A 22,291-nucleotide genomic window follows, 5' to 3' on the forward strand; every position below is an offset into this window, starting at 1 on the left:
GAGGGTGTCCTGTGAGCAGCAGGCATGGTCGCGCCCCAGGGCTAGCGCAAACCAGCCACTGCATTCGGGCATTCATGGTGGAGTACACGTAGAAAGCAGGGAGAGGGACAAATACCACCGCAAAGTTTTGGAGATGCTGAAGAAGAAGAAAGTGGTTTTCGTGCAGCCATGCCCTGAGGTGGTGGAAGATCAGGAGAGAGACCAGGGCAGATGGACACTGCTTCGCAATGTCAACCAGGTCCTGAAGCCCACGACCATGTTAGCGGTAAGAGAGGGGGTCCCAAGCCCTGAGCATGGCTGGAAACTTTCAGGCTGCTTTGAAATCTGTCTTGCTGTTGATGGGATCCTTGTACTGCTTACGCCAGCTTCTCTCACCTTCCTCCTTTGTCCCCCCCACTAAGCACTGTAGCTCCCCTGCAGTGCAACCTTCTTGCTCTTCACATTTGGAAGCTCCTCCTAAAGATCCTCTCTGTGAATTGTGTGGATCCTTGCGTGGTGTTTCCTCCTCTTGCAACACTGTTTGGTTGTCACTGCCCTGTTTGTGAGGTCCTGAGGGTCTGCCCCAGAGCAATTTGGAAGATTTTTCTAGTTTGGAAGGGTATTAAAAGCCACTGGTTGCATTGAGGAGGAAGAGGCAGACCAGGTTGATACCGTAAAGGGTCTAGTGGCATTCTCACTTCTCCAGTACTCTGTCATGTATTTTGGGAATAAACTGCACCAGTGTGAGCACGAGTCAGGTTATGCAACTTACAAGCCACAGCTGGTAAATGCATGAATCACCCTGATTTGCCCTGAAATCCCCAATACATCTGCTGGGTTTGGGGCTGATCCGAGGGTGATTGCTTCAGCAGAAGGAATGTAACTGACTTCCATGGGGTTTATATGAAATTGATTGAAGTCAGGAAAGGAAATGGGTTGGCACTCTTAATAAGTGATGTTATTTTATAACTGCCTTGACCTTCCTGAGCTTACCAACTTAGCCCATCCCATAAGACTTTTTTCACCAGTATTAAGAACTGCACTTTAATGGGTTTAAAAAGAGCAGTTTGAGGGGATGAGCACTCTGTGCATTAGGCAGACAAAGCACAGAAGTTGTCTTAGTGGTAGCAGAGTATCAATTTACCTTTGGGAGGGCAGACTGCCTTTTATCTCAGCTGTGTGGTAATACACCATATGAAGCAGGCTGCTTTTACAGCTATTCAATATTAGAGATTTTTTTTTTTTTAAACGGCATTACAATTCTTGTATTTTTGATCAAGTGCAATTTTTACAGAGCTGCTAAGGTGTTGGAAACGTTTTCTGCTGAGCAGGAACTGAGCAACGTGGCTCATCTCTTGCTGACACCTTGATCAGGTTACCCACTGTGTGCATGAATTTGCCCAGTGATGCAGAGAGGATAACAGTGCTGAATGTTCTGAAATGCTTTGAGAGTCTTGGATCAAAGGAGCTAAAAAATAAATATTAATATAATTGGATTTATAATGTATCTGTTCCTGACACTGCTTTCATTAGTTGTGATTTTTTTTGCCTTTTTAACTAAGTTATGACATGTAAGGATAAAACAGTTAATGAGAAAAATGTATTAATACTATATTTTTATGAGCTGGATAAAGATACTTAGAGCTGTAGCACAACCCTCTGAGGAAATGAAAACCCAAGCTGAGGACTGGATCCTGAGCTCCATGAAAGCAGTTTGACTTTGTTGATATCCTAGTGGAAACCTAGCAAGCAGCTGCCAAGGGTAAAGTCTGCCACAGAATGGTTGACAATTCCTGGTGTGTAGTTTCTTCATGTGTGGATCCCTGAGTGTAACCTTACATCCTGGTGGTACTCACAGGTTTGTGTCTCTTGGAAGTCTTAATGGATGACTTGGATGGTGACATCTCCAGTTGCCCCTGCCCAGCACAGAGACGAACATTGTTTAGCAGCTATTGGGCCAAACCAAATTTATAAATCTGCTCTGTCCACAGAAATGGTTGATAGTGAATACTCAGGAAGGGGGTTATATCAGAGCACATGCAAAGTGATACATCCTAGTTTTCCCTTCTCCCTCTCCCAGCAGTTTTTCAGGACTTCAAAAGGTAGATACCACATTTGCATCATGTTTAATAGGTGCAAGTGGAGCTGGTCCCCAAGAATGTGGTGTTAGCTGGGGCTACAAGTCCACAGCATTAATCTCAGGTGCATGAATGAAAACTCACCTGACAACTAGATTGCTCCCCATTTTAATACCCTTTCATCTTGCAAAAAAGGGTGGGAAATAATTCTGCTTTGTTCCAGCATGGGTCCTGCTTGGGGCTTTAGTTTGGAGTTATTTTGGAGTTTGCTTTTGTATTGAGGAAAACAGCTTCTTTAAAAGCTTTTTTGCATTTGAGTAATTTAATATCCACAGAGCTGATTAGCAGATAGTCCCTGCCCAGCAGGACTGACAGAGGTGTATAGGATCAGTAGTGACATGAAGTGAATGGGTAGGGGTCAACTGCATGCTGTGTCTTTCAAAATGAAAACACAGAGGTCTGAAATGAAAGAGGTAAAACATTTGAAACATGTAAAAAGACACAGCCTTTTGGGATTATGGATGCTAAAACTTTGCACAGCTTCAGGACTCAAGTGAAAGTGCTCACAGCAGATAAAATCCACTGAGAAGTATTAAATACAAACAGGCCACCTACATATTGCTGTAGCTGTGAGAACTCCTGAAGAAGGGCAAATATCTGCCTCTCTGTTTATGTTCTTAACCCATCTTTAGTCATTCCCTTTTCAGCAGTCTCCAAGGAATGTTTGATAGTGGTTCTCTGCAAGGAAGAAAGGTGCCACAACCCTCCAGATAAGGCTTAGCAGAGCTCAGAACCATCTTCTAAATGTGACTTCCTAAGTTTGTACATTACACAGAGGGAAACCTCTACCTGGGAAGATTTTTCTGCCTGGATCACTGTTCTATAACCATTCTGTGACCAGCAACCAATCATGAGCTTGAGAAGCAGAGAGTTAGGGCAGTGGGACAGCACAGAGTTAGGTCCATATGCTGTGTGGACCATGCTCTGCTGCTGGCACCTTGCAGGGGATTTCACAGATTCATGGATTCATTAAGGTTGGAAAAGATTTGTAAGATCTTTGAGTCCAACCATTTACCCAGCAGCAGTGTGTTCACCACTAAACCACATCCCCAAGTGCCACATGCAAAGCATCTGCTGTCCTGAGCCTCTGTGGAAAGGGGTGGTTTGTGGTTTGCCAGGGAAGTCATTTGACTTGTGCTAATGACTTGGCTACAAAACGTCAACTGCTTGTATCCCAAGGGATGCTGAACTCCCTGCAGCACTGAGTGTAACTGCTGTCTTTGGTTCTAGGGGGATTATGTGTGGATGGACCTCAAAACCGGACGGGAATTCGACGTTCCCATTGGAGCGGTGGTTAAGCTGTGTGACTCCGGACAGATCCAGGTCGTGGATGATGAAGGCAATGTACGTAAAAAGGCTTATGATGTCCTTTCTTCAGCTCTATGGCCTTGCTAGGCCAGGGGTCCCAGGGCCATCATAATCAACTTTGTTATGGCCTTCCTGTATGTCCTTGGGAATCAACTGGGCCATAGTTTTCTATTTGTAAAGACAAGACAATGTTGTGTCCCTGTTTTCTTGGCTGTACTGGGAGTGCAAAATTGAGAACCTTCTTGAGAACAATGATAGCAGAAGCCCCCAAAATACATTTAGGTAGTTTTTTTAGCAAACCCACCTACACCTGAGGTTCCTCTATTGTTATCCAGTCCTTCCTGACCTCCTACAATACCTGATGTGCCAAAACACTGGTTCTCCTTCAATTTCCCACCTCTGTTTTTGTGCAGTGGTGGCTATTTTAGAGTAAGGTCTGTATCAAGGTGTTCTCTGTGCTTCTTTTTTTTTCTTGCTGAGGTAATTCTAAATGCTCTCACTCCCTTCAAGGGTAATAGAGATTTGGTTTGGCAAGGTCCTTGTGGGCAATATGCAGTGGCATTGGAAGCCCTTAGAAGTGCTGAGTCCAAATAACACTGCCAATAAAAGTATGACTTCACCATCCCCTTCTCCTTTTCTAAATCATCTTCTTTCTGCTCAACAGTATTTTGTGGTAGAGGGTTAACCAGTGATGTGAAAATGCAGCTGTGAAGGGGGATACAAATGTGCTATTTGTTATAGACTCCCCTGATGTTCTGGATGACCATGTTGCCCTGCAGGAGGCTCCTGCCAGGATGGCTTGTGTCTCCTGTCTCTTCTTGCTCCAATAAAACTCCAATAAAAATATGTTTTCCTTCTTCTGTTACAAATCTTTCAAATTCATCACTGCCTTGCCCCAGGAATAGAAGCTGTGGCACATGTGCCAATGATCTCTTGTGTATGTCCTTCTGTCTGATCCTTCTCTTTGGGGTGGGCTGTTTGTGTCTTTCATCCAAATGGTCTCTCATTTGACTTACCTTTCTGTGGCCTTGCTCTTTTCCCAGGAGCACTGGATTTCCCCACAGAATGCCAGCCACATCAAACCCATGCACCCCACCTCCATCCATGGAGTGGAGGACATGATCCGCCTGGGGGACCTGAACGAGGCAGGAATTCTCAGGAACCTGCTGATTCGCTATCGGGAGCACCTCATCTATGTGAGTGTCCACCTCACCTTACCTCTGGTTCTGCACTCCACCCCCTGCTCTCCTTAGCTCTGGAGAATCCATGTCGGGGGAGCCCTGACTGAACTGAGCATCTGGGTTTCTACCTTCACCTTGTCCTTGGTGGTGAAGGGCTTCTGACTTTGGAGGACATTGCAGAGCTTCTAGATGCCCCAGTGAAAGACCCCATGAGTTAGGTGATGGGTAAAGTCAACACCACCTTGCTGTCCTGCCCCTGTAGAAGTTTTGGGCATGTGCATTAGCTTTCTGCACACAGAGTAACCAGTTCAACCCGGGCCATGAGCATACTGTAGTCATCCTAAAGCAAAAACTTCTGTAGAGGTGTAAACTATGTGCTGAATGTGACCCTTTTGCCCTGGACTATTAATTTATTTAACCCTATGGGCTGAAGACAACTATTGCTGGAGGTGGAAGGGGTGGAGAAAGGATGATGAGAGGCATGCATGAAATAACTGGGAATAAAGAAGTAAGCAACTTCCAGAACAGCTCTAAAAAACCTTTCCAGTCTGTGTTCATGGCTTATTAGCCCTGGGCTGCCTGAGATCCTGGCAGTTGATCTCTGAGGATAGCAGTGTCCTTCCTTAGGTCACCTCAGTCATGTCATGCCCAGTGGACCCAGTGCAGCCTTGCCAATCCAAACAGACATTCACAGATTGAGGGGTTTACAGGGAGCCAGTGAGGGCTGCATCTCTCTTCTGTGTGACAGCATCGCAAAGGCCACCTCCCCAGCAGGACAGGAGTCAGCATTCAAGTCTCTGTGCTAACTTTATCAGTGTTCTCTATGCTGTGTAGTTTTCTGCAAACTCTTCAGACAGAAATTCAGAGTGCACATGTGTTTGCTGCTAGATAATGTACTCAAACAGCCTCTGCAAATATGGAAAATTTGGTATTACTCTTAAATCCTACAGTTTTCAGATGTTCAGGTAAATACTTGCTGTGCCTTTGAAGACCTTTTCAAAGCCTCCTGGTCATTTGATTTTTAAAAGGCTCTAGAGACTACTAGATTTTTGGACTGGAGGGAATTGCAAGACAGTCAGACTTCACGGATAAAATAAGCTCACAGAGTATAGGTGGGATTTTATTTGTCAAGTCTGTTTGTTCATCACTGCTTGATGTCCAGTGCTTTTTGATCGGATGATTTTGGATTAGGGCTGGGCAGTGATGGAGCAGACACCACTCTGCTGCACAGGCTGTTAATATGTTGACAGCTTCTTGCCCCTCTCTGGGAGAGATCCATCTCTTCTTTCAGAGATGGAGTACAATCCTGGAGGAAGGGGACATGGGTGCTGAAAAGGCATCCATAATTCCCCAAAGCCTGGGGGAGAACAGAGACCTCCAAATGCATCTCTCCCTCAGACACTTCATTTGTTGTGCATGATGCCTAAGGCCCTATAGTCAGTTTAGACAAAAATAGTATAATCAGAAAATTATTCCCACATTAGATGAACTAGGTTTCTCCCTTTGTAATCAAATTTTCTTGCCATTTATAATGATAAATTAGCAAGTTAATAGCCCAAATTCATACTTGAGGTGGTGTCTCCATGGGCATCCATGGCAGTCACCAGAGGTGTCAGTAGAGCCAGCAGAGACAAGACTGCCTTTCAGTCATGCAAACAGAAGTGCCTCTCAGGTGCTTTAGAGCTGACTGGAGTTTGGATATCATAGAGGAGTTTATGTTGGAAGAAAATTTTAGGCTGGAGGTCTACAGTCCAACCTCCCCCAGCTCACAGCGCATCTGTCTTCAAGGTTAGGTGCAGCACTCACGTGAATAACTGAATTCAAACAACCTGAATGCCACCCAAGAAGTACAGATGGCCAATAATTTGTAGCTGATTGGCTCATTCAAGGAACTTGAATTTACCTATTGAGCATTGCCCATTTTTCCCCTGCTTGTGGGCACCCTGAAGTGGCACAAAGTGTATTTCTGCCACTCTCTCTGAGAAAGTTTGGATGGTGTTGGGTATTTTTCAGTGGCATCCATGTGTCTCTTTTGGGGTGTCTGTATTATCCAGCAAGTGCCTGTTGCCTCTCCAAGTGACCTGAGGTCCTTGGATAGAATTCTGTGTGTACAGTATCATCAGATTGCCTGTGAATACACCAAGCTCCTTCGAAAAAGCTCTGTCTCTGAGCTCCCTTGCCAAGCTATGCACAGGCATCCAGGAAGATTAGGAACACAAACAAGCACTGTGCAAAGTGTTGTTTGGCAACATCATCCTAATAAGGGCTGATGTAAAGGGCAGCTTTCAGCCTGGAGGTGAGTGTGGGTGGTGATTTGGGCTGAAGTGACAAAATAGCCACATCAGTTTCTCTACAAGTTCTTCTGGTCTGATGGTGACAGTGCAGTGCAGTGTGTCCTACAGAGTTCCTGCCTAAGGGATGGCCACATCCCACAAGGACATTTGCATCACAGAGGTTCCAGATTACCGTGTCTTGATTGCTCCACATCACTAATGGCTTTGGAGTGCCAACCCAGGAACTGGGCATAGCACAGCAATTAGAGCCATCTCAAAATCAGAATTACACTCTCAAAATGACAGAGAGTGCATAGCTTGATAGAGAGGTATGCACACCACTTCTGTCTACAGGTGTGTAGTTGGAGGCTCAGGAGCCCGACCTTAGATCTCAGCTATTAGGAGTGATGGCACTAGGAGGAGTAGATTTGTGTCGGATGTGGTAAATATTGATGACAGTTTTGCAAAGCCAAGGTACCATATGGATGCCATGTGTGCAGGGGATACCCAGCCCACTGAGGTGTTTTTTTTTTCTGTGGTATAATTAACACTGTCTTAAAGACAGAGGTGGGTTTTTTTCTATGGTATAATTAGCACTGTCTTAAAGACAGTGAAGTTTCACTGCTTGAAAGGATTTCTGAGCCTGCTGAGTAAATGATTACTTTTCCAATGGGACTGCAGTTCCTCGTTTCCTTGTGTCCTTAGCTTTGTGGAGGATGTAGTTCTGCTCTAATAAAATATAATTTCCCTTTTTCTTCTCCCTCACATTTTATTCATAAGACAAACTGCGGTGGGAGGGTAAGTATGACTCTTGGCAATGTCATTTGCAATTGCTGTCATGCCTTCCACTGGATCACCTTTTTCTGTTCACCATTTACTTTGCACCACCATTGCTGCTGCTTCATAAATGCATGGAGAACATCCATCTGCTTTGGTGCAGAGCTTGACCCACATGGTGAAGTTGTGACACAGAGATGGAAAGCCCCCAACCTGTGAATGTGGTTAAAGCTTTAAGTTCTTCTCAGTAATGACCTTAACTCGAAGGGAAGAAATGTCTGCAGCAAAATATGAAAAACTTCAACAAGGGCTTCTTGCCCTTAGTTTGGCTTGAACACATCAAGAGAAACTACGCTGAATAGCAAGAGAGTCTGGTGGGGAGTTTTGACTTGTGAGTAAGGTTAAATCTCTTTATCTAGACATGAAACCAGTGCCTGCTGCTGCTCTCTAAGGGCTGCCAAATGGCAGTAATGTTTGGTAGAGCTTTAACCCCATAACAATCCAGATGAAGTCAGCCATGGAGTTCTGGGTAGCGAGGGAAGCAGGCTCAGAAAGGATTTGTTTGGGGCTAATTAAAATGTAGGTCATGCAGGCAGTAATGAATTTGCTGTGAGATGCAGTTCCTGTGGTCAGCTCGGCAGAGTCCCTGCTCTCAGTAAAGCTTTATTTTTCCAATAGAAAAGGGCTTTGACATCACCTAGCAATAGAAACCAGTAAGCTACTATTTCCTTGGAAGTGGCCTTTGGCCCCTGATCAACAGAGTGAACAAAGTTTTGCCTTCTGTCAGCTGTGAGAATTGGGCAAATTGTGATTATTTATCAACTAGGAATGAGCTACAAAAACAAGCAATAGTACAAGAGTTCATGCTGACAAAGGGTTTTGTGGATCACAAGGGAAGGGTCAGTGGGAGCATCCAGAAAGAATACCTAATGGTTAACACCTTTAAAAGCCTCTCTGTTTACATTTGTGGCAGGGCAGACCAGTCTGACTGAAATGCTGGGATTTCAGAGACCTCTGCAAGGAGTTACATTTTTTTTAAAAAAAGCTCAAGGAAGATTAAAAATGTCCCTAAAATTAATGTTCCTAAAAATGTCCCTAAAAATGTCCCCTGGTGATAAATTGTAAAGAGGAAATTAATGAAATAATGAAGACTCAAAGGAGTCTTCATTAGGGATCTTGCTGTCATAATGCAATTCAGAAATTGAGCTCCCTCCTCCTCTGAGCACTGGGGTTACCTGTTCTGTCCCCTTTGAAGGAGGCTTCTCTGGAGGGATGTCTCTGCTCCCTTTTTTCAATGCCTTCTTTTTCTAAAATCCAGTCTACATGATTTCACAGCCAATTTCTACCCTTTGGAGTTGTGACAACATTGTTCTGAAGCTCAAAGAGCTTTTTTCCCCTACTGGCACATAATCCCCTGTTACAGAGAAGAGTATTGTGTCCTTTCTCAGTTAGCACTGTAAAGTCAAACCTCATATGGGACTGAACTGAAAGTTGCTCTCTTGTGTTGGCCATGAGAGTAGAAGGTGAGGAACCCCTAATGGCTTTCATCCTCCCTACGATGGGACACAATTGCCACCTACTGGCTGCCTTCAGGAAGCCTGAACTGGTGGCAAGTTTTGGACAGATGGTGGCAAATTATTTCTTCTCCCTCACAAGCATCCTTGGCTGTGCCACTTTGCTGCTTTGTGCCGAAGCCTTACTGGGTTTAGGCCATGCAGATGAAAACTCATAAGGATTATATGAATGTTGAAGTTGCTTATTTTGTTTCCTGAAAAAAGATATGCAGTAGTGGGGGAACTTTTACAGCTGGTTCCAGCAAGAAGGAAAGCTAAGATTAATCTTGTAACTTCAGTTGCTAAAAATTAACCTAGAGAAAGTGACTTGAATTCTTTGAAGTCACAGAGTGAAAGTAGCCTTCATCTCATGCCCCTCGGCTAACCCAAGGTAGAGGCCCATTGACTCACCTCCTCTAGACACTGACTTTTAAACAGATGAAACAGTGGAAGGAGATCCTTATTCTCTGCCTTGAGGTTGGGATGTGGCCAAACCTCCTAATCTCAGCACTTCATCTGAGCAAGATAACAAAGTTCATGAGTCCTTTGATGAGAGGCTTGAGAGAAACAGCTTCTAGAAGGGCAGAAATGAAAGAACAAGATACTACAGAGGAGTTTGCTACCCAAGGCCCAGGACAGCTGGACCAAAGGCCATTTACAAAATTTCAGAAATAGATGAGAAGGGATATGTCAGGACTTTGTGGGCAATATCCATCTGCACAGGACCCAGTTTAAACTGAAGTATGGAGACATTTGGTTAGGCAGAGATGGTAGAGAAGAATGCATTGCAGAGGGAAGTTTAGCAGCTGCTGTGGATTGATAAAAACAGGTTAGACAGTCATCTGTCAGAATGGTTTAGGTCCAACTGATCCTGCCTTGAGATATGGGAATGGTTGTCAGGTTTCTTTCACCTATGGTTTCTCATTGTATGTGCAATGCAGTAGAAATGTATGAATATATGCTGGCTCTGGTGATATTTTTGCAAATAATGAACTTCTCTTAAGAGTCTGAATCTTAACCGAGAGCATACAAAATATGAATTAAGGCTTGAAACCATGCTGTGCATGAGCAAGGCTGAATATGAACCTATTTAGGTACTTTGGGACTTCTGTTCCCATTTTACCCCTGGCTCTCCCTGCAAGCATCTCTGACTTGAGCATCATCTTTCATCCAGCTTTTAAAAAGCCTTGATTTTTCTGGCCTCCATCCACATCCCACCCAAGCTGCTAAAATCTCTCAGCTACACCTCACTGTCCCCATAAACCCTCATGTGCTTCTCCCCCAGACATACACTGGTTCAATACTGGTGGCAGTAAACCCCTACCAGCTCCTTCCCATCTACTCACCCGAGCAGATACGCCTCTACACCAACAAAAAGATTGGTGAGATGCCACCACACATCTTCGCAATTGCAGACAACTGCTACTTCAACATGCAGCGCAACAACAAGGACCAGTGCTGTATCATAAGGTGAGTTGCTGAGTTTCCAAATGGGCCATATCCTGAAAGCACATGCTGAGCAGATGCAACATGCTTGATTTGGAACAGCCTGAATGACCGATTAGATCTTCCATCCACATATTCCCAGTGCAGAGGAGGTCTCTGTTTGCAGTCAGTCTGTTCCTTGTAGAGGTGCTTTATCAATACTTTGGTATTTTACCCTTGCAACTCAATAGATCTCATATTCATTTTTAACCTCCACTTTTCAATTTAAGCTCAATACTCCTACAGACATCAAAAACGCAAACATGGATACTTTCTGCACAAGGGAGGGTCAGGGACAAGCTTGGTCACTGGACCTGTGGTCATTCACGCTCCTGAATGGTGTCTCCATGCATGGCTCTGCTCTGGACCGATCAACCTTGGGCACCAAGGAGTGCCTGATCCCAGTTATGCCTATAGTTCCCTCCAGTATCTGTCCCAAAGCCAGATTTGATGTCCTCAGCCCTCCAACATGATCCTATAAATTCAGAATCCACAGTCTTTTTCGTTTGAGGCACCCTTTTCCCCAAGGCATGCCTTCCCTAAGTTTCACTGAATGAAAAGCCATAACTCTGGAACATCCCGTGTGCAGTATTTCAGATACAGGAGTCTGAAAAGGCCATTCAGTAAGGCTTATTTTGCTGGTCTAAAAAAGCATCATGTAGGGCCTATAGTAGAGTCAATGCAGTGTGACAGTGACCTGAAAATTGAAACTATTTGCCCATGAGGCCAAGGCTAGATACTCAATGTCAGGAAGGTCTATTTTGGTCACTTATTTTGGCTACCCCATGTATCAGACACGTCATAGACTCACCCAAATATTTCTGCCCAGCCCTTTCATAAGATAACTGAGGTTATCTTTCAGTGCAGAGAAAAGTTTGAGGAATAGCTCTGGCTTTCTGCCCCATAAGCTTCTCCTCTCTCCCCTACCCTTGTTAGAACAAGCCTAGGAGACCTGTGGAAGTCCCTCCTGGTAAAAGGCTGTATTTCACAGTCTGCCTTATCACAGCTCAAGACTGGTGATGAAGATGTCCCATGGGAACAGGTAGATCCTGGACCACAGGGTCATGGTCTGGTGATCATACCTAGAAAAGCACTGACTGAAAGTACTTCACAACCTTCTTAGTGCTGGTTGAATGATGGCATTTGCTGGGGGTACCCAAACTCAAGGAACAGTTTGGGCCAAATGGAACATGGAGCAAATCTGGATCTTGACTGGAGCTATCTGATACCATGTCCTATCATTTGTCCAACAACCAGGTTTGATCATCCTTGGGATGCTGGGAACCCACCCTTAATGGTCTCATCCTGCCTATGCTAGCAGAAGAGACAAAGAGACAGAAGTTCCTTTGGAGACAGAGGGACATTGGCAGGGATGCAGCATGGCTCTCACTGACCTCCAGTCCTTTGTCTTTGCAGTGGAGAATCTGGAGCAGGGAAGACAGAAAGCACAAAACTGATTCTGCAGTTCCTGGCAGCAATCAGTGGTCAGCACTCCTGGATTGAGCAGCAGGTCCTGGAGGCAAATCCCATCTTGGAAGGTGAGGCCTCAGATAACAAAGAATTATTTTGCTGGAAAAAAATAAGAAACAGATTCAGGAACCATAAAATATAACCAAATGTAAAACACTTATGTCACACTTTGAGTTTCCAAAAAAGTGACAAAACTTCTTTTTGAAGTACACTTTTGCTAAACAATGCATTCAGATTCTTTCCATCTGAATTTATTTTTCACAAGACTAATATTCTCTAAGCTCTCAATGTTTCCTTTAATATTTTTGACAACTATTGTTGAAAGCAAAGCATTTCAGCTGACCTGTATTATTTTTTCAACTATTTTGTTACTTTAAAATTTGGGGGAAAAAAGTGGATTTCCATATAAAACAGTACTTTTTTCCTCCCAGAAAATCCATACAAAACCCTGAATTTTACCTAATTCTGTGTGTAGTATGTAAAAGTGCTGTTCAATACTTTTTTGCTCTTTTGAAAAATCTCACCACATCCTCCAGTGCTGGACTGCATGCAGAGCTTCAGTATCCCATCAGTGCTGCATTCAGCTAACTAATTATTTGCTTTTTTTTGGCCATAGTTGCAAAAATCCTATTCCTATTCTTAAGAATGGTTCTAAGGAATAAGAATCCTATTCCTATTCTTAGATGGCTCCATAAAACATCAGTTTAATAGGACCTGAGCTTCACAGCACTTTGTGCTGGCTGTATACAATAGCAAACCCCACCTTTTCCTTCCAAGACCAGTGAATGGCAGCAGAATGCACAAGAAGAAATAGAGGAGTCCAAGAAAGAACCAGACAATGAGAATCAGCTTGTGGCCTTAATAGGTTCTTTGGCAGGCTGTTACTGTGATCAACCCCGCTGTTTTAATTGGATATCTGTAAATTAAATAGGTTATCTAACCCTCTTGACCCAAAATGATGCCAGATGTACCTTTTATGCTTATGCAGAAAAACTGCATTTTCTTTGAAGAGTAACATTGGGGTTGTTCTCTAAAGATAGGGGTTTGATCAGCCTGATCTAGTGGGAAGTGCCCCTGCCCTTGGTGGAGGGATTGGAACTAGATGATCTTGAAGATCCCTTCCAACCCAAACCATTCTGATTTTTACCTCCTCTGCTTGGTGAATTACCCTCTAGGAGCCAATAGAAGTGTGACAAGCACACAGGGCACTATTGAATATGCACTTGGGCACTGCTGAGATTCAGGAAACAGAGGCTCTGTAATTCAAGTGCTTGTCCATCACCTGCCAGAAATCCTGGAGCAGAAATTGCAGGGTGTACTGGCTTAGGGCACTCATCCACACCCAACAGAAGGTGGACACGGGTACCTTTCTCTGCACAGTCTGCTTGCAGAGAGAAGTCTCCTGCTGGAGGTTGGCTTAATTGTCTGTATTTCCCTTTTGGAAGCATTTTCCCTTTTATTTCTCTCTCAGTCATTAAATCACTCACCAGTATCTCTGCCATTTTCTGAATGTGTCACCTTTCACACTGCAGCCACTCTTGCTCAACTCTCCTCTAATTTCATCAGCTGCTGCCAAAATCCTGCTGTCCTAGCCCTACTTCCTGGATAAGGTCACCCCATTCCCAAGCTTCCTCCTCTGTGCTCCTCTCTGTATTTCCAAGGAAAGTCATCTGATAATACATCTTGTTTCCTCACACTGAGATGAAATTGATCCAGCCAAACTTAAGGGAAGGCTTTGGGGCTGCTCTTAACCCTCTCAGCCTCACTCTTTTGACTTTCCCCCCCCCGCACTGAGACCAGATCCATCATCCTCCCTGCATCAGACCCTCTCTAAAGCACCATAATTCTTGCAGCTTTTGGGAACGCAAAGACCATCCGTAATGACAATTCCAGCCGGTTTGGGAAGTACATCGACATCCACTTCAACAAAAGGGGAGCCATAGAGGGGGCAAAGATTGAGCAGTACCTGCTGGAGAAGTCCCGGGTGTGCAGGCAGGTAAGGTGATAGCACCTGCAAGGCGTGGGCAGCCAACTTTTGCCGTGCCGTTCTCCTCACAGAGCTGGCACTTGCTCTTCTCCTGCAGGCCCAGGATGAGAGGAATTACCACGTGTTCTACTGCATGCTGAGAGGAATGACCGTGGAGCAGAAGAAGAAGCTGGGTCTTGGGAAAGCCACAGACTACAACTACCTTGCGATGGTGAGAGAGCAGTGAAACAGAGGTTTGGTGGGGTGATGTGGTGAAAGGTCCTTAGCAAGGGAGAAGGAAAAGAGAGGTGCTTCTGCAGCCAAGAGCTGCTTTGCTGGTTATGACCTTCCTGAGCCTTTGCCACAGGGTTTGACAAATCTCTTGGTCTCACCACCACAAGGCTCATAGTCTTAGTGGAAATCCTTAATCCCTGTGTCTAGACCAGGCTATTTCCCCACTTTCTGTGAAGTAGAACACAAGCTTGGATGGGATGGTGTATGGGGCCCATGCCACATGTTTGGAAGTAGCCAGGGTGTTAGATAAGACCTGCTGCTCTTGAGGCAGTGATAGGTATAGAGAAGTGCTTGTCTGGATGGCATGTTTTCAGCAGAATATGGGGCTGAGCTGTGTGTGCTCCAAGTGTCTGACCAAGCCAGCAATCTCCAACCCCGCTCCCTATATACCAGTGTTGATATCCAGAGGAGCTGATAGAAGCAGGTGTAATTAAGGCTGGTGCATCATCAGCAAGGCTGGGACCCAGCTTTCTCACTGGATCAGTGGGACCCTCCAGCTCTCTATGCCCATCTCAGAGAGCTTTCTCTCTTCTTCTGATGGCAGTCAGACACGGGGTACCTGGGGACAACAGGGTAAGTGTAGGTCACAAGGCTCAGCACTGAGTCATAGAATATGACAAAGGGCAGAGTCAGATCCACAAGTTCAGCATCATGCCTTAAACAAAACCTTGCTGGTTCTGGGGGAAGCCCTGAGAGCTTAGGGTGATACCCTGGTGCTCCCTGGCTTTGCCCCATGCAGTGTGTGCCCCGTTTGCCTCCCCAGGGTAACTGCACGACCTGTGATGGCAGAGATGATAGCAAGGAGTACGCCAATATCCGCTCCGCTATGAAGGTCCTCATGTTCACCGACACCGAGAACTGGGAGATCTCCAAGCTGCTGGCTGCCATCCTGCACATGGGCAACCTGCAGTATGAAGGTAAAAGGACAAAATACATGGTCCAGTGCACTGCTGCTCTTTATTCTGCCTGCTGACAGGCAGCCAAACTTAGGGATGGAGAGCTGTATCCAGAACACCTGCCATGGTGCCATGCCAGGGTCTCAGTGCTTATTATGGCATTTTAAGGACAAGGAATAAGGAATAATTCCACCTGCCCACAGGAGCGCTGCCAGGCTGCAGTGTGCTCAATGACATCCACACTTCTGAGTGTTGTGAGGTCGAATATGGACAGAGGTTATTCAGTGGACTCAGGTTTTACAAAGAGAGACTAATGGAGTGTTTGACAGGTGCCTGTGTGATTGGATATACCTTTGTAAATGTACCAAACAGCTCTGCTGTCAGAAATGACATAGTGATTTAAAAAGCCTCTTCAGAAGGCAGAAGCCTAAAGCACTTAGATGCTAAAACATTTCTACATTCTTTACTATCTGGTCTGGCAGAGCAGAGTACAGGTCCTTTGCAGTCAGCAGCAGGACTCCAGCAGATGTGTGAACTTTTCTCTCCCTTCTGATGGCCAGATTTTGCCAGGACATCACACAGAGACAGTGGAGAATGACCCTTTCCCTCACGCCATCCACTTTCTGCAGAGACACATCCCCTGCTCATGGCTTTCCCTCTGCCTTTCTTTCCCCAGCTCGGACCTATGACAACCTGGATGCCTGTGAGGTTGTTCAGTCAGCATCGCTCATCACTGCGGCAACTTTGCTGGAGGTCAGTGGCCCTGCAGTGCTGCTGGTCCCCTTCTGACTCCATCCCAGCTTTTTAGTATTGTGGCAAAGCTTTGTCTGAGCCAGCCTCCCCTTGCACCACTAGCTCTAGGAGGCTGAAGAGCCCTGGATAAGCCATATTGTGTCTTGCATTGGCAGCTTGAAGGTGAATGTCTCCATCTGGGCTGAGTAGCCAGAGGAGGCTGCAAAGATACTCAGAGGGCTGGAGCACCTCTTCTATGGAGAGAGGCTGAGAGATCTGGAGTGTTTCAGCCTGGAGAAGAGAAGGGTCTGGGGACAGCTTAGAGCCCCTTTCAGTACCTAGAGGGGTTCCAAGAGAGCTGGGGGTGGGACTTTTAACAAGGACATGGAATGATAAGACAAGGCAGAATGGTTTCAAACTGAAAGAGGACAGATTTAAATTAGATATTAAGAAATTCTTCACTGAGGGCGGTGAGGCACTGGAACAGGTTGCCCAGGGATTTTGTGGCTGCACCACTTGTGGGCATGTTCAAACCCGGGTGTGATGGGACTTTGAGCAACCTGGTCTAGCAGAAACTGTTACTGTTGGGGGTTGGAACTAGATGATCTTTAAAAGTCCCTTCCAACCCAAAATATCCTATGATTCCATGATCCGATTATCAGAGCTCCCCTTCATACCAGCAGGTAGGAACAGACCCTCTGGTGGGTCTAGCACAATGTCCTAGAAATGGCATCCAGAATACCTCAGTCCCTAAAGTAGGGTGTTTCCCTCAGTGATAAAGTTCATAATGATACTTGAGACAGATGTCATATATGTTCTGTGTATCTGAAGAGTGAGGTGTGATGACCCTCACTGAAATCATCCATGCAGTGACTGGGGCATTCTTCAGTGGCCTTCCGAAGAGCTAACAGGAACATCATCTCATCTCCTTAGGCACTGCTTGTCCCAGAGTGTGATCCACAGTTCTCTGTCCACTTAGAGAGTGGACATTTCCCTGATGAAGTACAAAAACGGGTCCAGGTGATGCAAAGCTTTAACCCATGCTGGTAGCATACAGCATTGCAGGCTTTGCTCTGCTTTCTCATCCTGTCCTCCCACACCTCATTAACATCTCATGCTAAGTCACAAGAACACCTTCCAGATTAAAATACAGTATAAAAATGTTAATTTTTCTCTCTGAAAATGCCCGTGTGTTCATTTGAGGTACCTCCCCTGTAGAGCAGCTGTGTTTGGTGTTGTTTCTGTCAGGTTGAGCCTCAGGACGTGATGAACTGCCTTACCAGCCGGACCATAATCACCAGGGGTGAAACTGTCTCCACCCCTCTCAGCATGGAACAAGCGCTGGATGTGAGGGACGCTTTTGTAAAGGTAAGTCTCAGGGCATTTCCTTGTGCCTTCTCTTGATAAGCTGAAGAAACCTGCCCCGTCTGAGACTGTGCCTTTGTGAGCTCAGATCAGCAAATGCCCTTGAAACCATGTTCTAGTTGGGATGTACAAAGAGTTGGGGTGAAAGGAATGTATGTAACCTGCTCTGCAAGGGATTTGCCATCTGGATTGGAGATTGTCTGTACTCAAAGGGGACCTGCTGAAGGACCCAGCATTCTGAAATTACTTTACCTCAGCTTCTAGAAAGATCCTCGGCTACTGTAAATCAGAGCAACTCTACCAACACCTCTAGCACACACACATGAATTTCAGGATTTGGGAACATAAGCAGCAGTAAATACAGCTGAACAACACACAGCCAGGAATAGAGCAGTCCAGAAGCCATCAGAGAACTTAGAACATCTTGAGGTTTTGGAGTGAAGAAGGTTGATGGGATAGGTGTGGATCTCTGCTGTGCTGTTTGTAGCCCTATGTAAAATTGCAAGACAAGCATTATTGGCATGCCTTGACCAACTTGGGTCCTCATTTTATCTGTGGGGAATTGGTCGGCCAAGCTGGTTTGAAAGCTAACTAGTCTGCAAATCCTGGCAGTGTCTTCTCTAGTGGTGATGGGCCTTAGAATTAGTCTCCCCTCTTGGTCACACTGCTGTAGCTTATAAAATAAAAATTAACAAAAATTTAAAATACGAAGTTCTGGAATTACGGAAGCAGCAATATCTGTGTCATTAGATCATCAGACTGTTCAGCCAGTGCTACACTGTTTCAGTGAGCACATTGTTCAAGTGAACAAGATGTTCTTGCACTGTAACATGCTCTGCTCTGCTGATCTGTAGAGAGAAATGTGTGAAAACCCAGGAAAGGACTGTCTGGCTTCACAGCAAGCCCAAAGATCCAAAATGTAGCACTATCCAAATTTGGGGGTTTGCTCTCAATTGTCTTTTAGCTAGACTTTTGGGTCTGTTTTCTTTGATCTACATAATGGTTCTTGAAGCTTTAAACCATGCCAAGAGTCTGGCACAAACATTGGTGAGCACATCCTCAGGGACTGTCTGGTTGTTGGCCATGCTTTAGGAGAACCTGCCATCAAGGGTGAAGTGGTGACACAGACTAGCCTGACAAACTACTGAACTGTCTCAGTGAGCCCCATCTTTGGGATGTTGCAGGGAATTTATGGGCGACTTTTTGTGTGGATCGTGGAGAAGATCAATGCTGCAATTTACAGACCTCCTTCCCAGGAACTCAAAAGTATCAGGAGATCCATTGGCCTTCTTGACATCTTTGGCTTTGAGAACTTCACTGTGAACAGGTATGGATCCTGCAAAAGGAGAACCAGGTCTTAATCCTCCTTCACAAGCCCAAGCTCAAGGTCTTGCAGTCCTTTCACCTCTCCTGAAGTAAACTGGATGGACTGGGTTGGACCAAGCCTATTTCTATATGAGAAATTATCAGAGCTAATCAATCAGTTTCTAAACTGATTTAGACCACACACATAACATTGTTTTGGGAAAAAACTGATTGTCTGAACCAATAAGGAAATTCTAAGCCAACAGCAGCTTTACTGAGTGGTTGACAAGGTCTGAGAGTATTGCTTAAAGCATGAAGAGAGATGTAGAAAAAATTAACCAGGGTCTATATAAAAAGGCCTTTTCTTCACCTTCCCTCCACAGTTTTGAGCAGCTTTGCATTAACTTTGCAAATGAAAACCTGCAACAGTTCTTTGTGCGCCACGTCTTCAAGCTAGAGCAGGAGGAGTACAACTTGGAGAATATCAACTGGCAGCACATCGAGTTCACGGATAACCAGGATGCCTTGGACATGATTGCCATCAAGCCTATGAACATCATCTCCCTCATTGACGAGGAGAGCAAGTTCCCCAAGGTGTGTTTTGGACTCAGCCTTGCTGCCAGTGGCTCTCCTGATTTTATCCCCTTTGCACTTGCATGCTGGCAGCCTGTGAGATCTGCTCAGCCCCAAACACACATTCACCTGTGGCCTGCCTATTTATAATTTTTAATGCTCTTTTATATTTTCTTCCATCAGTGTCACAGAAACAAGTGTTTCTGATGGGAAAATATGCCTGCAAGAGGCTCAAAAACATCTATTGGCAAAGTTTAAGAGAAAATAATGTTAAATACACTCCTTTTGGAGCATTATTTTGAATACAGAACTACATACTGGTGATATTTAATTAATTTCTGTAATTTTTGCACTTGAGATATCTTCTCCAACATATCACTTCTCAGCATAAATGCACATTGTCACCAAGTCAAGAAAGAAATGTGCTATTGACTGGAAAATTATTTCAATGGGAATAGCTTTGGTTAAATGTCAGTTCTTTTCATGCACGTACAGGGTACAGATGCCACCATGTTGCACAAGCTGAACTCTCAGCACAAGCTTAACACCAACTATATTCCTCCGAAGAATAACTACGAAACCCAGTTTGGCATTAACCATTTTGCTGGAATTGTTTACTACGAAACCAAAGGTATGGGGCAGCTTCTAGGGCACTGCAGGGGGTGAGGGGATATTCATGGGCAGACAAGCCACTGCTGTGTTGGAGCAGAGCAGGGTGGTAGTCCACGGTCGTGTCAATGTTTTCCTTTTCTGGCTGCAATGACTTGACCCTCCAGCTGTGCCCATGAGCTGCAGAGTTTGGTGCTGTTTCATTCATGTGTGCCTGTGACAGAATGGCAGTGCTTTGCACCACTGCATCCTCAGTCCAGTCTGAAGATGCACCTCTGTCTTCCTTCTCATGGTCTCTCTCTATCTGCCCACTCATTACTGCCATTACCTCACCAAGAACATCCAGTAATCCAACAACCCAGAAGCTGCTTGCAGCTCACGTGCTGACCATGTTGCACTGTGTCATCTATGTGTTGTCCCATTATTTCTCTAGGTTTCTTGGAGAAAAACAGGGACACGCTGCATGGAGACATCATTCAGCTGGTGCATTCCTCAAAAAACAAATTCATCAAGCAGATCTTCCAAGCAGATGTGGCAATGGTAATGCAGGCGGGAGAAGGTCTTTATTCAGGAGGAGGGGTGTTCCTGGAAGGGGTGGAAGATTTGCAGAGTCATACTGCTCCGATGCTCCTTGGGGTGTTCCAAACCTGTTAGTGAGAGTCAACCATCAGGAAGTGTTAATGCGGTGTCATGGGTGCATCCACATTCATGCCCCCGGTTCACTGCATTTGGTTCATGAAATATTATTTTTTTGCTATCATGGCCCCTCAGACTTGTGTAGGGATTGGAACAATCAGGTTTGTGATTGTAGAAATCTGAGAGAAAAGTAACTGTGCCTTCCAGTTAGGTCATCCAGATGTGTGTATAATAGAATGAGAGGTAAACTAACAGAGAGTAGGTTTAGATTAGGTGTTAGGAAGTTCTTACCTGTGAGGGTGGTGAGATACTGGTATAGGTTGCCCAGAGAAGCTGTGGATGCCCCATCCCTCAAAGTGTTCAAATGTTCAAGCAGTCTGGCCTACTGGAAGGTGTCCCTGCCTATGGCAGGAGGGTTGGAACTACATGACCTTGAAGGTCCCTTCAAACCCAAACTTTTCCATGAGTCCAAGTAAAAGCCAAATACTTGTCAACCAGAGTAGAACAAAAGGACAATCTTACTGGTCCTTAAGCACCACAAGAAGACTTGAAGGGAACAGTTGTATTTTACTGTTACAACAGCAGAGAGAGGGAACACCAGTTATGAAAGCTGAACTTCAAAGCTCCTCTTTCCACATCCCAGTTCTCCAGGAGGTTATGTGTCTACTCCACGCTCAGTGTGAGAGAAGACTGTGTGCCGTGAAGTTTCAGAGAAAGGCAGTTACTGCTTTAACCCTTTCCACCCCATTTGAACATTTATTACTGGGATACCAGCTTAAATGCTGAGATTAGTGACCATTTCACTTTAGTAACACAAATGTGTGATATTTTCTTCAAGAAGTTGAACATCTAAATCTCTCCACTCATCCTTGCTCCCAAGATTAAAGTAAAAAGTGTTTTAAAATGTCAGTCTTACAGAATCTGAAAGCCTATACAGATCAGTCACTATGGCCAAATCCCCTAGTCTTTCCCAAGGCAAAAGTCATGGGACTGCAGAGGGTGTGGGAATAACATTTTTCAAAGCAAACACATTTTTTGGCAGTCAGAGTCCCATTTCCAAATGCCAGCCAATGCCACTGATGGACCAAGGGACTTAGGGACTTTCAGGAGTACCAGTTTGTAAGTGCTGAATTCCTTTACTTGCCAAGGGAAAGAAATATTTACATTCCCAAGACATTTCTTTGAGTATGCTACGTGCTGTTTTGCAAGCCTTGTTCATAAACTTCTGCCATTCAGTTTTGCTCCTGATGAAATTAATGGTCATTGTCCTTTTGACTTCATTTGGAATAAGAGAACATTTATCAATTACTAATTAAGCTACCAATTGGCATGACACTCCTGTTGGGTTCAGAGCTATCCTCAGAAGTGGATACTCCTGTTAAAGTAGACGCTAACTCCCTTAGCATCAGTGCTGCTGCTTACTTTGCTTTTAATTGCTTATTCCTTGCTGCTTTTTATTTTTGGTGTAAGCTTTGCAGTTGACCTTGGAAGTGATTTCTTTCTTCTTTGGGCAGAGCAGAGATGCACTCTGGGGCATCAATGAAAGGGTTTACACAGTCACACAAGCTTTCTCACAGGGATCCCTACCAAAGCATCTTTAAAATATGCTGGAAGTATATTAATAGCAAAGTTGAGATGTCTGCCTGGATGTTGTCTAGGATCTGAGAACTGAAACCTCTGAAAGCATTGGATCCCCCTTTTTTTTTTTTACCATAAACTGTTTGAGGTTTTTTTATAGTTCCACTAGACAT

At 44.8% G+C, this 22,291-nt stretch overlaps 1 protein-coding gene across 1 annotated transcript in view; it reads left to right on the plus strand.

The window, feature by feature from the left end:
• Window positions 1-22,291, plus strand: part of MYO7A (myosin VIIA) — a 79,542-nt gene that overhangs the window by 17,641 nt on the left and 39,610 nt on the right. The window contains exons 2-15 of the mRNA XM_066572293.1: window positions 3,348-3,461; window positions 4,469-4,621; window positions 7,660-7,677; window positions 10,495-10,679; window positions 12,111-12,232; window positions 14,018-14,160; window positions 14,249-14,362; window positions 15,188-15,341; window positions 15,997-16,073; window positions 17,301-17,420; window positions 18,602-18,744; window positions 19,106-19,316; window positions 19,791-19,926; window positions 20,338-20,444. Of these exons, the coding sequence (XP_066428390.1) occupies window positions 3,348-3,461; window positions 4,469-4,621; window positions 7,660-7,677; window positions 10,495-10,679; window positions 12,111-12,232; window positions 14,018-14,160; window positions 14,249-14,362; window positions 15,188-15,341; window positions 15,997-16,073; window positions 17,301-17,420; window positions 18,602-18,744; window positions 19,106-19,316; window positions 19,791-19,926; window positions 20,338-20,444 (1,797 nt within the window). The remainder of the gene's footprint in view (window positions 1-3,347; window positions 3,462-4,468; window positions 4,622-7,659; window positions 7,678-10,494; window positions 10,680-12,110; window positions 12,233-14,017; window positions 14,161-14,248; window positions 14,363-15,187; window positions 15,342-15,996; window positions 16,074-17,300; window positions 17,421-18,601; window positions 18,745-19,105; window positions 19,317-19,790; window positions 19,927-20,337; window positions 20,445-22,291) is intronic.

Source organism: Molothrus aeneus, chromosome 2 (assembly GCF_037042795.1).
Source record: "Molothrus aeneus isolate 106 chromosome 2, BPBGC_Maene_1.0, whole genome shotgun sequence".
NCBI lineage: Eukaryota > Metazoa > Chordata > Aves > Passeriformes > Icteridae > Molothrus > Molothrus aeneus.